Genomic DNA, 13,168 nt, shown 5'->3' on the forward strand with positions numbered 1-13,168 from the left:
CTTCCTCTTTCTCTGTCAATATTTACTGTATCTGAGGGGAAACATACACACAGTGTGAATTCAAAGGGATGAGATAGGGTGATGTGGTGTGATTTGATCACATCACTGTATTTCATTGTTATAGTCATTAATATAGCTATATAAAGCTGAGGATAAAAAGCTATTAGGAACAGATACTATTAAACAGAGTTTACTACTATTGGTATTTATAGTATATTTTAGTTTATAAAGTATTTAGGTGTAGAGGAAAGATACAACGTCAATGTTTACTGTTTTAAGGCATTAACATAAAAAAAATGCTTGGTTGAATATTTATTTTTGGGAAGTACTTTTATAACGTATTCAAATTCAAATTATGTTTATTTAAAGCTACAGAATTAGTAATGCACGACTTTCCAGTATCCTTGTGTTCTTCTGTCAACGGTCTACTGTGAACCAGGGGAATGTTTTAGTTGGCCAACAACATAGGTCTGAAAGAGACAGGGCGTGTTTATAGTGCTGACATTTGACGGTCTAGCAAGCAACATTAAGCTCACTCTTACAAGTGTAATCATTGATTTTCTTTCTCAGTATGTCTCGAGTGCTGATAGTCGGAGCTGGACTGACAGGCAGTGTGTGTGCGTGTCTGCTGCACCGGGGATTGGCAAACCGAGCTCAGATAACTGTGTGGGACAAGGCGAGGGGAGCAGGTTAGCAAACCTCTCTCAGAGGTTTCTATTTACATCCTGCATGAAATGAGATGACGGTCATGTCTGTTGTGGGTGCGGGTTTTAAAGAGAGACGTTGTATGTGTAACATATTTGGAAGATAAATAAAAACGGTGAGTGACTAGCTAGCTACTGAGCTAATTCAGCTACACTGACAGCCGTGTTGCTGAGTGTCTGCAGGGGAAAGTAGCTAATACATGAACAAAATGTCGCTGGAGGTCGCGAGGTGACGTCATACGTCTTTTGCATATTCGTTGAGTCGTCAGGGTAATTTGCATATTAAAAATGTGCTGCATGAAGAAAGATTTTCTGAAGACAGGATAGAATAAAGTTTTAATCAGAATAAAAATTAATAGATTATGACTCAAACTCTAACCCTTATATTTTACACATTAAAAAAAAAAAAACTATAATTTTTTAATCAAAATTGTTCCATTAGACCTGTGATGATCACTGATCAGGCTTCACATACTCAACCGAACCTGCTCTGAACTCACATAACCACCAGCTGTGGTGTAAGATAATGATAATGAGTCTTTAGTGATCACATATACATTACAGCATAGTTAAATTCTTTTCTTTGTATATCCCAGCATTTTAGGAAGTTGTGGTCAGAGCACAGGGTCAGCCATGATGCAGCACCCCTGGAGCAGAGAGGGTTAAGGTCCATGCTCAAGGGCCCAACAGTGGCAAATTGGCAGTGCTGGGGCTTGAATCCCTGAACTTCTGATCAGTAACCCAGAGCCTTAATCATTAAACCCCGTTAGGCTTCATTGGGCTCTTAGGCTCTATAGTCGCTAAAAGGGTCAAAAAAGTCACCAGATATTTCAGTAGTGTTGCTACGTTGTCAGCATTACATGACAGGGATCCATTAGCTGATGTTATTTAATGTACAATGCTCATGATGTAAGTTAATGAAGGCCAGCAAGATTAACTTTATATAAGCAAGACACCCTAGACTGCAAAAATGCAACAATTATTGAATAATTGAAACCAACACAATTTATAGGATTCATACACTGTAAGAAAATATGCACTGTACAATTAAAGTCCCATGAAATCCAAATCGAAGTTTTGTGGCAGCAGCACAATGCATAAAATCCTACAGATTACGGTTAAGAGCTTCCGTTAATGTTCTCATCTAGCATCAGAAAGGCGGAAAATGTGATCTCTGTGACTTTGTAGCATGGTTGTTGGTGCCAAACAGGCTGTATGCTGAACTCCTGGCATTTTCATGCACAACAAAAGTTTCTAGATTTCACACAGAAACAAAACCTAACAGTTCTGTGGGCAGAAACACCTTGTTGATGAGCAAAATCAGTTGGAGAATTGCCAAACTGGTTCAAGTTTAGAGGAAGACCATGGTAACTCAAATAACCACTCTAACCGTGGTGAGCAAAAAAGCATCCCAAAAAGCACAAAAAGTCGAAACTTGAGGCGGATGGGTTAGAACAGCAGAAGACCACATCGAGTTTGACTCCTGTTAGCCCAGAACAAGAATAGGCACAGGCCCACCCAAACTAAACATATGAAATTTGGAAAAAATCCAGGTGTTATTTTTTCATCTGTCCCATTTCTATGAGCCTGCTTGACGTGCTGAGATGTTTCTTGATTTAAGAGTGCTGTTGATTATTACAATTAAGGCCTATTTTACAATGTAGATGACAGTCGGCGAAATAATGGTTAAAATTAAGGAAGAAAGCTATGAGAAGAAAGTTATATGGATGTGTGAGCCCAAAATATAAGTGAAAGTGTATATATATATATATATACATATATGTATGTGTGTGTGTATATATCTATCAATCTATCTATATATATATATATATATATATATATATATATATATATATATATATATATATATATATATATACACACACTAAATTACAGTGCTAAGTAAGTCTTCTAACTGAATCTTTCATATGTTCTTAATAGAATATAAATATGCATGTTCCAGGGGGGAGAATGTCTACAAGCAGAAGTCCACACAATTTGTTTTGCACAGTGGATCTCGGTGCTCAGTACATCACTGCCACACCATATTATTCCAAAATTCACAAAAGGTGGTACTGTTTCTGTCGTTATACTTTGGAAATCATTTTGCATTTCTCCTTGTAGTCTTGCAGTGTTCTCATGAAAATGTTTCCTCTGTCTAGTTTTTATCAAGAACTCCTAAAGCATGGAATTTTCAAACCACTTGAGGCCAGAGTGGAGGGCATGATGGCAATGGAGGAAGGCACTATAAACTATATAACTCCATCTGGGATGTCATCCGTTGTTAAGCACTATCTCAAAGAGTCAGGTTGGTCTTCCTCAGCTGTAAATTAACACATACAATCTTAGAGAAAAGGGGAAAATCTAGCACTCTAAAGAACTCACTGGTTTGTCCCTATTGGGGAATCTTTAAATCTACAACAGATGGTTTCCCTTTTTCAAAAGTTAGGATCTTTAAGCAAACAAAAGAACCAATGAAGCATCTTTTTTTATGAGTGTAATATGAGCTCATTGTTCCTGAATTGATTACAACCCCAGGTAGTAGGTAAAAACAGAAATGTAACTATATAATATTTGTAATTATGTTTGAGCATATATATGTATACAGGGTCTCCCAAAAGTCTCCATACATAGGGGACTGTGTTCGCCAGCACCACGTCAGTTGTGCCTTCATCAGTGGATGTTCATGGATGTTCACAACACTTCCAGTCTTATTGAATTTGTTGATAAGTTTGTCAGCAGTGTTGAGTATAATGTGCTTGCCATGTTTCCTGTTAAAGTCCATTGCAAATTTGCGACAGTTTCCTGATCCAGCCAATACATTCTTCTCTTGTCAAAGGCATTTTTAAAGGCTATCTGAAAAATGATAATAATTTATATATATATATATATATATATATATATATATAAATCATGGCTTGACAGCTATCGAGTAAATCAAGGGACATAATAAATAAATCAATTCCTCCAAAATCCCATGAGTTACCCAAAAGCATCCATTTTATAATTTCAAAACAAAACATAAACACTATTCTCAATATGCTGCATATAAGAAATTTCATGACTGAGTCACTTTAGACCTTGTGCACTCTGTATTTCACCACTCATGACCATATGTACTTTGGCCCCTATTAGAGAACCATGTTGCCTGAAAGCATATTTATAAATCAGCAATGTTATTCAGTCAATATTTCACTTCTTTGAAATCAATGTCCAGTTTCCTAGAGAGAGCAAAGGGCCATTTGGTAAGGCTATGTACACTGATTTATGGCCACTGAGATCATAGAGAAACTGATGTTATTAGACTTATTAATCAACGTAGTATGTTTTGATCTTGTGCAACAACAAAGACCAAGATGTGAGAAAACATAGCTTATATCTTTATATCTAGTCTAGTTTACATTAAGACTAAATTGTGTATGAAGCATATTAAATAATTTCCTTTTACACTAACAATGGAAATTTGATATTAAGGTCTTGTATATAAAGCTGTACAGTATATGTTTAACGTTTGAGACATTAGAGTTAGTCATCAACCAACCTATCTGACCATAGTACATATGGTTGTTCTTATGTATATATATATATATATATATATATATATATATATATATATATAATATTAAAGTCCATTATTCTCCCCCAAAATATAAATAAAGGCATTGTATGTAATGCTGCATGCTCAAATACTCCTTCGCATACACTGCTACTTGTCTAAGCTTTTCATGGTTTGATTTATAATAGTGGGCATTTTCTACTCCTGTTTCGAAATCGTGGGCATAATTTAGCATGTTCTGCTATTAGCATGTGTCATGAATGTGTCTTCTCTTGTGTTCTCTCTTCTACGGCCCCCGTTTTTCCACTGTTTTCACTCCTTGTTATATCCCAGAAATATTGCCAACTCTGCCTTTCTGCACCCAAGCAGGAGCAGAGGTGCTCTTCGGTCATCAAATCACCCACATTTACCGCAGAGGGCCATGCTGGGAGGTGCACCAGAAAGAGGGCTCACCAGAGCAGTTTGATGTGGTGGTTTTAACTATGCCCATCCCACAGATACTACAATTGCAAGGAGACATTGGCTCCTGTAAGTACCTTATACGACATGTGCACACATACACCAACAAAGAAATTACAGTACTTAACTGTGCTCACTGTTAAAAAGTTTTTCTAGGATAGCTATGCAGTAGATGACCACATACTGTTTTTGTATTTGTATTTTTATATAAAAAGCCTAGAAAAAGTACTGATGAATTATAAAGTATAGATAATGTGCCAAAAGTTAAAAGTGGAAGTATACAGCTAAAAATGAAATATTCAAATGAAAGTCAGAAAGTTGTACTCAAGTACAACTTTTGGTTTGCAAAATAAACACACAGAAAAATCCAGTGAGGTTGAAAACCAGAAAAAGTATGTCTGGTATTTTTCCAGTTTTCAACTGTTCAGTTTGGGTGAGTGGTGATGTAAGCAACTGTAACCTTCCTGTCAACTCGAACCAGTCTGACCATGCTCCTTTGACCTGTCTCATCCATAAGTTGTTTCTGCCTGCAGAACCGCTGCTCAGTAGTTTTGGGTTTTTCATAACACTATCTAAACGCTACAGACTGTTGTGTGTGAGAATCCCAGGAGATCAACAGTTTCTGTAGTAGTCAAACCAGACCGTCTGGCACCAAAGACCACGCCATGGTCAGTCACTGACGTCGCATTCTGATGTTTGGTGTCTGCAACCATATGATAATGGGATTAATTGCAAAATGAGCAGGTGTGCAGATGTTCCTATTAAAGTGACTGGTGAGTGTATACGGTATACCATATACACTATGGTTGCTAGTGAATACACTAGAAGATGTACATGACTAAAAATTTTGTATTTTGAATCACCTATCACTGCTCATGCATCCACAAAGGAACTCTAATTTGGAGAAATAAAGAAAGATTGGCTAATGCTTTAAGTGCATTTTTTCATCATCATAATTAAGGGCCTTTCAAGCATTGGACATGATATTAATGATACTCTTGGCCTAGTTGTGCTATAGTAGTAATAAAGTAAGGAAAATATTAATAAGATACAAAGTAATCTGCAGGCTTTGACAGAATAAATATTTTGGTTTTACCATCTTAAGAATTGTGTTAATATTAAGAAGCACTTCATTTGCATAGCTGATGAAGAACTTTCATCGCTAAACTCCTGTTTCTCATGAAACTGCTCCAGAATTTTTCCTCATTTTAGCTTTTCCAAATGTGTATATATAGAACATATTATTCACCCATCCCATTGAGACAAAGTGAGTTTTATATTTCTGTTTCCAGCACCTCCAAAACAATAACACACGAATCCCACTGTATTTCCATAAGAATGTTGGAATCCATCACTCTGAGTGGCATGGTCACACATGGCAGTTAGACTGTGTGTCCATTAGCCTCCTCCCTGCTTTCAGATGTATTCTCCTGCCTCTCCTGACAGTCAGCTGATTGCCCAGCGGCTGGAGTGGGACTGCTGAGAGCATTGGCTCCTTCTGGCTGCATCTTTAAATTGGTCTCCAGCTGTCTGGCTGCACTGCAAACCTCTCATCGGCATCCAAATTGGTATTCGCAGTATGAAGTCCTAAATCCAACATGCCTATTTGAAATGGTAAAATAGGAGTCCGTAAGGCCAAATATGGAAATGGGGAGGGGAGGCAGGCCAGGGCCTCTGGGGTGCACGGTGGTTCTGGGAAACAGTGAATAATGGAAGGAGCGAGCAGAATGTCATTGCATCTGGAGTGAAAAGTAGGGGGGGAAGCCGCATCACAAATTAGATAGTGGACGGAAAATGGAACGAGACAGCTGAAAATGGTGGTGGAATTGCTATCGAGAAGAAGGGGAACAGAAGAAGGGCAGAGTCAGTTGCCTTTTCGACACTGTTGACACAATCCCAAATGACTAGGCTGTAGCTGCTAAAAAATTCATGTAAAGTGGTCTGGATGGAGATGGAGGACTGTGTCATTACTGTTACAGGACATCTGTATGAGGCCTGAGCATAAATTATGGAGAAATTAGGAAGTTGAACTTCCTACACAGGACAGGTATATGATTTGGTAAATCATACATACACCAACATATTATATACCCATACAGGCATATAACATAACACAGGTTTACATACAGCAGAGTACTCAGAATAGTACTCTACTGTATATAATATTATACAAAAATATATAATATATACAATATATATTATATATATTGCAAATATATACTATATAATAGTATACAAAAAAAAGTGCAGTCAAGCAGTATCATAACTGAAGTGTCAGTAAAATGGCACAGTGCTGTGCAATGAGAGTGAACACCAATTATTGACAAGAATGACAAGTAAATATGTTGTAAGTGATTATACATGTCATGGTGCAACCTTATAGTAAGCATTACACGTAAATATTAAGCTCAGTAAATAATTTTCACTGGGAGCTGGAGGAGGACGGTTAGGGTGGGGTTGGGGGTGTCAGTTCAGTTTAACTTAGGTGGCTCTGTGAGCAAAGGCACTGTTAAGTTTCAGAGATATTGGCTTATTAAATTGTTCCTCCTTTGGTGTTCGTACTTCACTTTGTGATAAGTTCGCTTGAGCACACCTCTTAGAGGGAAATGTGTGATTTAGTATTTGGGACGCATCTATAAATACATTATTGAACTGGTCAATTGTCTAGCCATGTTTATTAAAGTCACTTCAACCTATCTAGGTATTGTCTCTTTGTTGTCGTTGTTGGAATGTTTGCTGTAATTCCTGTATGTCATTCCTGTATGTTCCTTATCACAGTTTGTCCTTTTATTATAAGTATAATATGGGACTTTTAATTTGCATAAACATAATTTAATTATAGTGCAAACCAGTCATGTATATATTCATCTCTAAGCTCATCTTATTGTGTTATATTAGACAGGGTGTGGGATAGAGGATAAGAAGATATAAATAAGAGAGAAAATCTTAATAGATACTCATTTTCTTACAGCCGCATATGCTTCATCCTACATTCACGTGTATAATGTAGCAAATTAGAAAGCTGGTCGAAGATATTCCCAGGCATTGTACTGTATTGTGCTAGGAATGATGTCACCCAGTCGCAGTTTTGCAGTGGCACACAGTGGACAGTTGGGGGCAGCAGCCAGGTGTGAAGTCACAGAGATGCAATCTGGAAACAATTTACACCGATTTAAGATATACACCAAAAAAAAAAAAAGACTCACACTTCCTGCCTACTCAACAAAATATTTTAAAAGAATGTTGATTTTATATTTTTTTTAGTTTGGTGTATTCTCTATGAGCCATATTCACTTTCTAGAAATCAGTACGCAAAGAAGTCTTTACAATTGATTGAAAAGGTTATGTCATTCTCAACAGTGCCTATTGTTGGCTCAAGGGATGCATTGCACTTATGCAAAGGATATGTGGGCTGTATTTGATGTAGAGGAAGAATGGGTGTATGTGTGTGTGTGTGTGTGTGTGTGTGTGTGTGTGTGTGTGTGTGTGTGTGTGTGTGTTAACGTGGGCCAACATACAGAAAAATATTTGATCATTTCTTTCATCTCTTAGTATTTCCACCAAAATAAAATAGTGGACTTCCCTTGCCAGATCTTGCTAATCAGTGCAGTTGTATAAGTTTTATCTCAGAAAATAAAGTAGAATTTAAAAAACAAGGTACCACTGGGATTGAACTGTTGTTCAAAATTCAGACAGGAAATCTTAGCTTTTATGATTGATACTGAAGCTATATAATCAATAGGTAAAAAGATACAGTATTGTTCAGTCTCCAGTCTCGTGATAGAGTATTTCAATAATCAGTGCTAACATGTCACTAATTACAAATAATTACCTATATGTACTAATCAGTAATTGGCTTTGTTAAATGATGTAAAACTCATTTACACCGATGAGCAATTTAGACTAGCCAGTCCATCTACCGGCATGTTTTCTGGACAGTGTGAGGAAACCGGAGAACCTAGAGAAAACCCACCTGGACACAGGGAGAACATGTGAAATTCCACACAGACAGAAACTTGAGCTCAGGATCAAACCAGGAAACCTGCTGCACCCCCTTCAAATTCAAATAGAATTCAATGTTTGTTTTTTTAATTTCATTCTCATTTCTCATTCTCATTTTACAGATTTTGTGGTTTAGAGTTAATACTAAGTTATTCGCTTGTTTCCTAAGCTGACTGTGAAATAGCAGGCCCACTAATCCTTAAATGAACACCATCAATTTGACACCATCTCCGCTGTACAAATGTGAACATTAATTAAAAAGGGAAAGTTGTATAAATCGTTCCATTCGCCTCAGCGCAGTGTGACATTTGGAGAGAGGCCTCCGTGTAAATTATTGTACGTGCATGCAGCAAGCCCGAGACTGCTGCAGAGCTGCTTCTACATGTTTTACTTTAATACTTTGGCCCTTCCACTGGATTTCCATGTGTAGGGAGAGGAAATATGGTTGTGTATCATTTGCAAAAGATGAATGAACTCGAGGAACTCTGCCGGGCTGTGACACGCCTGATGTAAATCAATGCAGGACTCGGGTCTATTTGTTCCCCGTAATATATAACGGAACATTTCGGGTCAGCGGTTTGACTGGGTTCCTGGAGCGCGAGCTCAGGGGAGAGGTGTCTTTTTTTTTTTTTTTCATACACAGAGCCATGCCAATCACAGTGCCAAAACCTTAATGCATTCAGCTACAGCCAAATCCCTGATGGATTCTGTTTGCTTTTTTGGACAGAACCTCTCTCCATAACGTTTGGATGTTTTTCATCGTTTTATTGCCGAAGTTCAGCTTTTATTTCTTGGTTAAGCCTAAATGCATGCTGTCACTGACATTCTCTTCCAGCTGCCAGAAATGAACAAAAGTGAACAGAATGCAGCTTTTGCAAGAGTTGGCACAGTTTGGGTGAATGTGAATGACATAAGAACATTTGAGTGTTCTCAGACCTCAGAGCCTCATTTGTGGTGACTCCACTTTTTCTCCCATTCACATACTCAGGATACTGACTCAGGAAACATACAGTAAATATGTTTAACTGATATTGTGGGACAGAGACATGTTGTTCTGATGCTAGGTTTAATTTCAGGGTGTTTTTTTATTATTATTATTTATTAATTTTTTTAAAAGTATGCTAAAAATAGTCTGTGTCTGCTTCTGATTGGAAAATATAATTAATAACACGTGCTCTGGATTGTTCTTCAGTAATATACAGAAAGGCATTGCATATCAGTTTCACAATTAGAATGTTGAAGGAAATTCATTTCCAGCTTGTCAAGCACAGTTGAGCATTTGAGGAGCTAGTTCTGCTTTTAGGGGTAGAGATAGAGAAGACATAAAACAGGAACCTAACCTAGAAAAACTTAACAATCTGTGCTTCTAAGGTTTTGTGCTACTATCCGACGTATTCATCTTTGTGGTTTTTAATGTATTTGATATGTTGCATTTTATCAAATGAAATATTTGCTATCTGTTATTTTAATCCAACCTGTTAAACAGCCTAACAACATTTATGTAAGATTTATGTAACTGTCTGTTTTCCCCCAGTCTAGTTTTACATTCCACGTAAGTCAGTGTTGACCTGTGAAGATCCAGGTGACTTCATCCAAAGTGAACGGATATCTGTGCTGCAAATTTTAAACCCAGGTTCAGTCTTTTTAAGCATCTTCAAAGTATACTTGGAGATGGGGGGTAAGCACATCCCTTTTATCACTTACAGCTGTCCAGAGGATGAACAGCCGTGAACTCCAGAGCCTGTTTCATTACCCGTGCCTTGGGTGTCCGCTCAGCCACTGAGTGATGGCGAGCTCACACCCTTTCCTACTGTCAAGCCCTTTCTTTTATTTCCTGACCGCTTCAGCCTACTCGTGCACTGTGAGCTTGCACTGAACTCCCAGAGCATGCAAGCCTTTTTTTTCAGATTACGTCATTTTGCAGACATTTGAATGGCTGCTATATCTTTTTTTTCTCTCTAGTGCACCCCATGTGCCCAACAGTTAAGCTTGTGCGGATCTTTTCAACTAAGCTTTATCCTCCTGCCAGCCTTGAAACTCTGCTGATATTGAGAAACATGATTATTCATTTCTAATGAAATTTAAGCTCTATTTTTGTCAGGCCAACTCTCTTGCATCGTAATCAGTCTGCCTGGCTGCATTATTCAATTTGGGGATCGACTGTGCGATAAGTACTGTACTTTTTTCTACTGTTTAAAAGCAATCATTTATCAGCTGATATTATAACAGGTATGACGGGAAGATGCAGCGCGCTTACAACATAGCCGTTCTGTCCTACCACCATACATAAATATCCAAGCGTATCATTTTGCAACCAATTACCTCGAGCTCCAGTCCATCCTTGGAATACAATTAATGCGTTGAGTGACATCATCTTCCTCCGGGATAGGGAGTCTCTTTTTGTTTCCCGTCAAGTGTGTGGCTGTCTGGCTTTGCTGCTTTTAAGTCTGTGAGTCTGGCATGATGTAATCCCTTTTCTGACTCCTGACAGAGATGTATGGCACTGGAAGATTGAACAAACATCACCTGGACTTTTTTTTCTATCTTTATATGCCCAGCTTCAGATTCCTGCTCTTGACTGACACGAGTGGAACATGATGTGCTTTTCTGCTCTTGTAGCCTATCTGCCTCAAGGTTCGATGTGTTGTGTGTTCTGAGATGTTTTTCGGCTGATCACGTTTGGAAAGAGTGCTTATTTAAGTTACAGTAAACTTCCTGTCAGCTTGAACCAGCCTGTCTGTTCTCTTCTGACCTCTCTCATCAGCGGAGCATTTCTGTCCGCTGAACTACCACTCATAACAATGTGATAACAATGTATTAACAAAATGGCAAAACTATGATATTTTACATAGTTCTACATGACTGGTAATGCGGCCTGCCATTTATTCTCTGCAGTTTGCCGCTGTATGGGTGCACAAATGCTAATAAAAGGACAGGTCTGTCATAATGATTCATCTAATGTATATGTACATGTCCAACTTTGTATTTGTGGACAAACAGGGTTACCGCATTACTGTGCAGACACTGTGAGAGTAATAGCTCACCTGATGAGACGTAATAAGGGTGCAGATAAACTGTAGTCTGTCACAGTGTTGCTTTTAGAGCACTAGTTACACCATTCAATAGGCATGCAGGAAGTCGCAGGTTTAAAGGGCCAGTCAGGAACTGGTGTAAGTGACAGCTTGGCTGAGATGATGGTAACATTTAAAATAGCACCACTGCTACAGGACTGCTAAACTATTGCAACGATTTTTCAAGGAAGTTTGAAGAAGTTCTTTACTTCTGCTGTCTCTAATTTGAACAAATATTGTTTTAAGTATTTCATAATATCAAGCTCCTTAAAATGAAATTGGGAAATAAAAAAGTTGTTTATTTCTGTTTTGAGTATAAGTACCAGGTGAAAAAAAAAAAGAAGGTATTTATTCAATTCTGTTACAGTATACTATAAGAGATTGTACCATAGACCGGATATATAGTGACCTCCACTAATATTGCCACCTTTGGTAAATATGAGCAAAGAAGGCTGTGAAAAATTTTCTTTTGATCTTTTGTTGAAAAAATTCACAAAAATACTCTGCTCTCATGGATATCATACGATTTCAAACAAAACACAGGTTTATTCAAAAATATATATCTTTGTTAAATATAGGTGTGCAACAATTATTGGCACTCCTATGAATTCATATGAGGAAAAATATATTTGAAGTGTATTCCCATTGATATTTAAAATAATTTTTAGTACACCTGGGTGACTAGGAACAGGAAATTGTTCAACCATGATTTCCTGTTTCACAGGGGTATAAATATGAGGTAACACATAGGCCAAATTCCCTAAGTCATTCATAACAATGGGTAAGATCAAGGAATATAGCTGTGTTGTGCGGCAAAAGGTTGTTGAGTTTCACAAAATGGGAAGTGGCTATAAGAAAATGGCACAAGCATTGAAAATGCCCATTTCCACCATTAGGGCAATAATTAAGAAGTTCCAGTCAACTGGGAATGTTATGAATCAACCTGGAAGAGGACGTGTGTGTATATTGTCTCAACGCACTGTGAAGAGGATGGTTCGAGTGGCCAAAAAATCTCCAAGGATCACAGCTGCAGAATTGCACAAGTTAGTTGCGTCTTGGGTCAAAAATTCTCCAAAACAATCCGAAGTCACCTACATCACCACAAGTTGTTTGGAAGGGTTTCAAGTAAAAAAAGCCTCCACTCTCATCGAAAAACAAACTCAAACATCTTCAGTTTGCCAGACACTACTGGAACCTCAAATGCGATCGGGTTCTATAGTGAGATGAAACCAAAATAGAGCTTTTTGGCAATAAATACCAGAGGTGGTTTTGGCGCACACAGAGAGGCCATATGGAAAGTACCTCATGCCCACGGTTAAATATGGTGGTGGCTCTTTAATGTTGTGGGGCTGTTTTTCTGGATATTTTGTTAGGAT

At 37.9% G+C, this 13,168-nt stretch overlaps 1 protein-coding gene across 7 annotated transcripts in view; it reads left to right on the forward strand.

Moving 5' to 3' along the window:
• The first annotated feature begins 71 nt into the window (after positions 1-71).
• Positions 72-13,168, forward strand: part of rnls (renalase, FAD-dependent amine oxidase) — a 60,486-nt gene continuing 47,389 nt past the window's right edge. For 3 of the 7 annotated variants that reach the window (XM_017483053.3, XM_017483050.3, XM_017483047.3), the window contains exons 1-4: positions 475-689; positions 2,668-2,773; positions 2,867-3,012; positions 4,627-4,788. In XM_017483053.3, coding sequence (XP_017338542.1) covers positions 572-689; positions 2,668-2,773; positions 2,867-3,012; positions 4,627-4,788 — 532 coding nt within the window. In that variant the 5' untranslated portion in view covers positions 475-571. The other 4 variants (XM_017483046.3, XM_017483048.3, XM_017483049.3 and 1 more) reach the window with 4 other exon arrangements.

This window comes from Ictalurus punctatus, chromosome 13 (genome assembly GCF_001660625.3).
Source record: "Ictalurus punctatus breed USDA103 chromosome 13, Coco_2.0, whole genome shotgun sequence".
Classification (NCBI taxonomy): domain Eukaryota; kingdom Metazoa; phylum Chordata; class Actinopteri; order Siluriformes; family Ictaluridae; genus Ictalurus; species Ictalurus punctatus.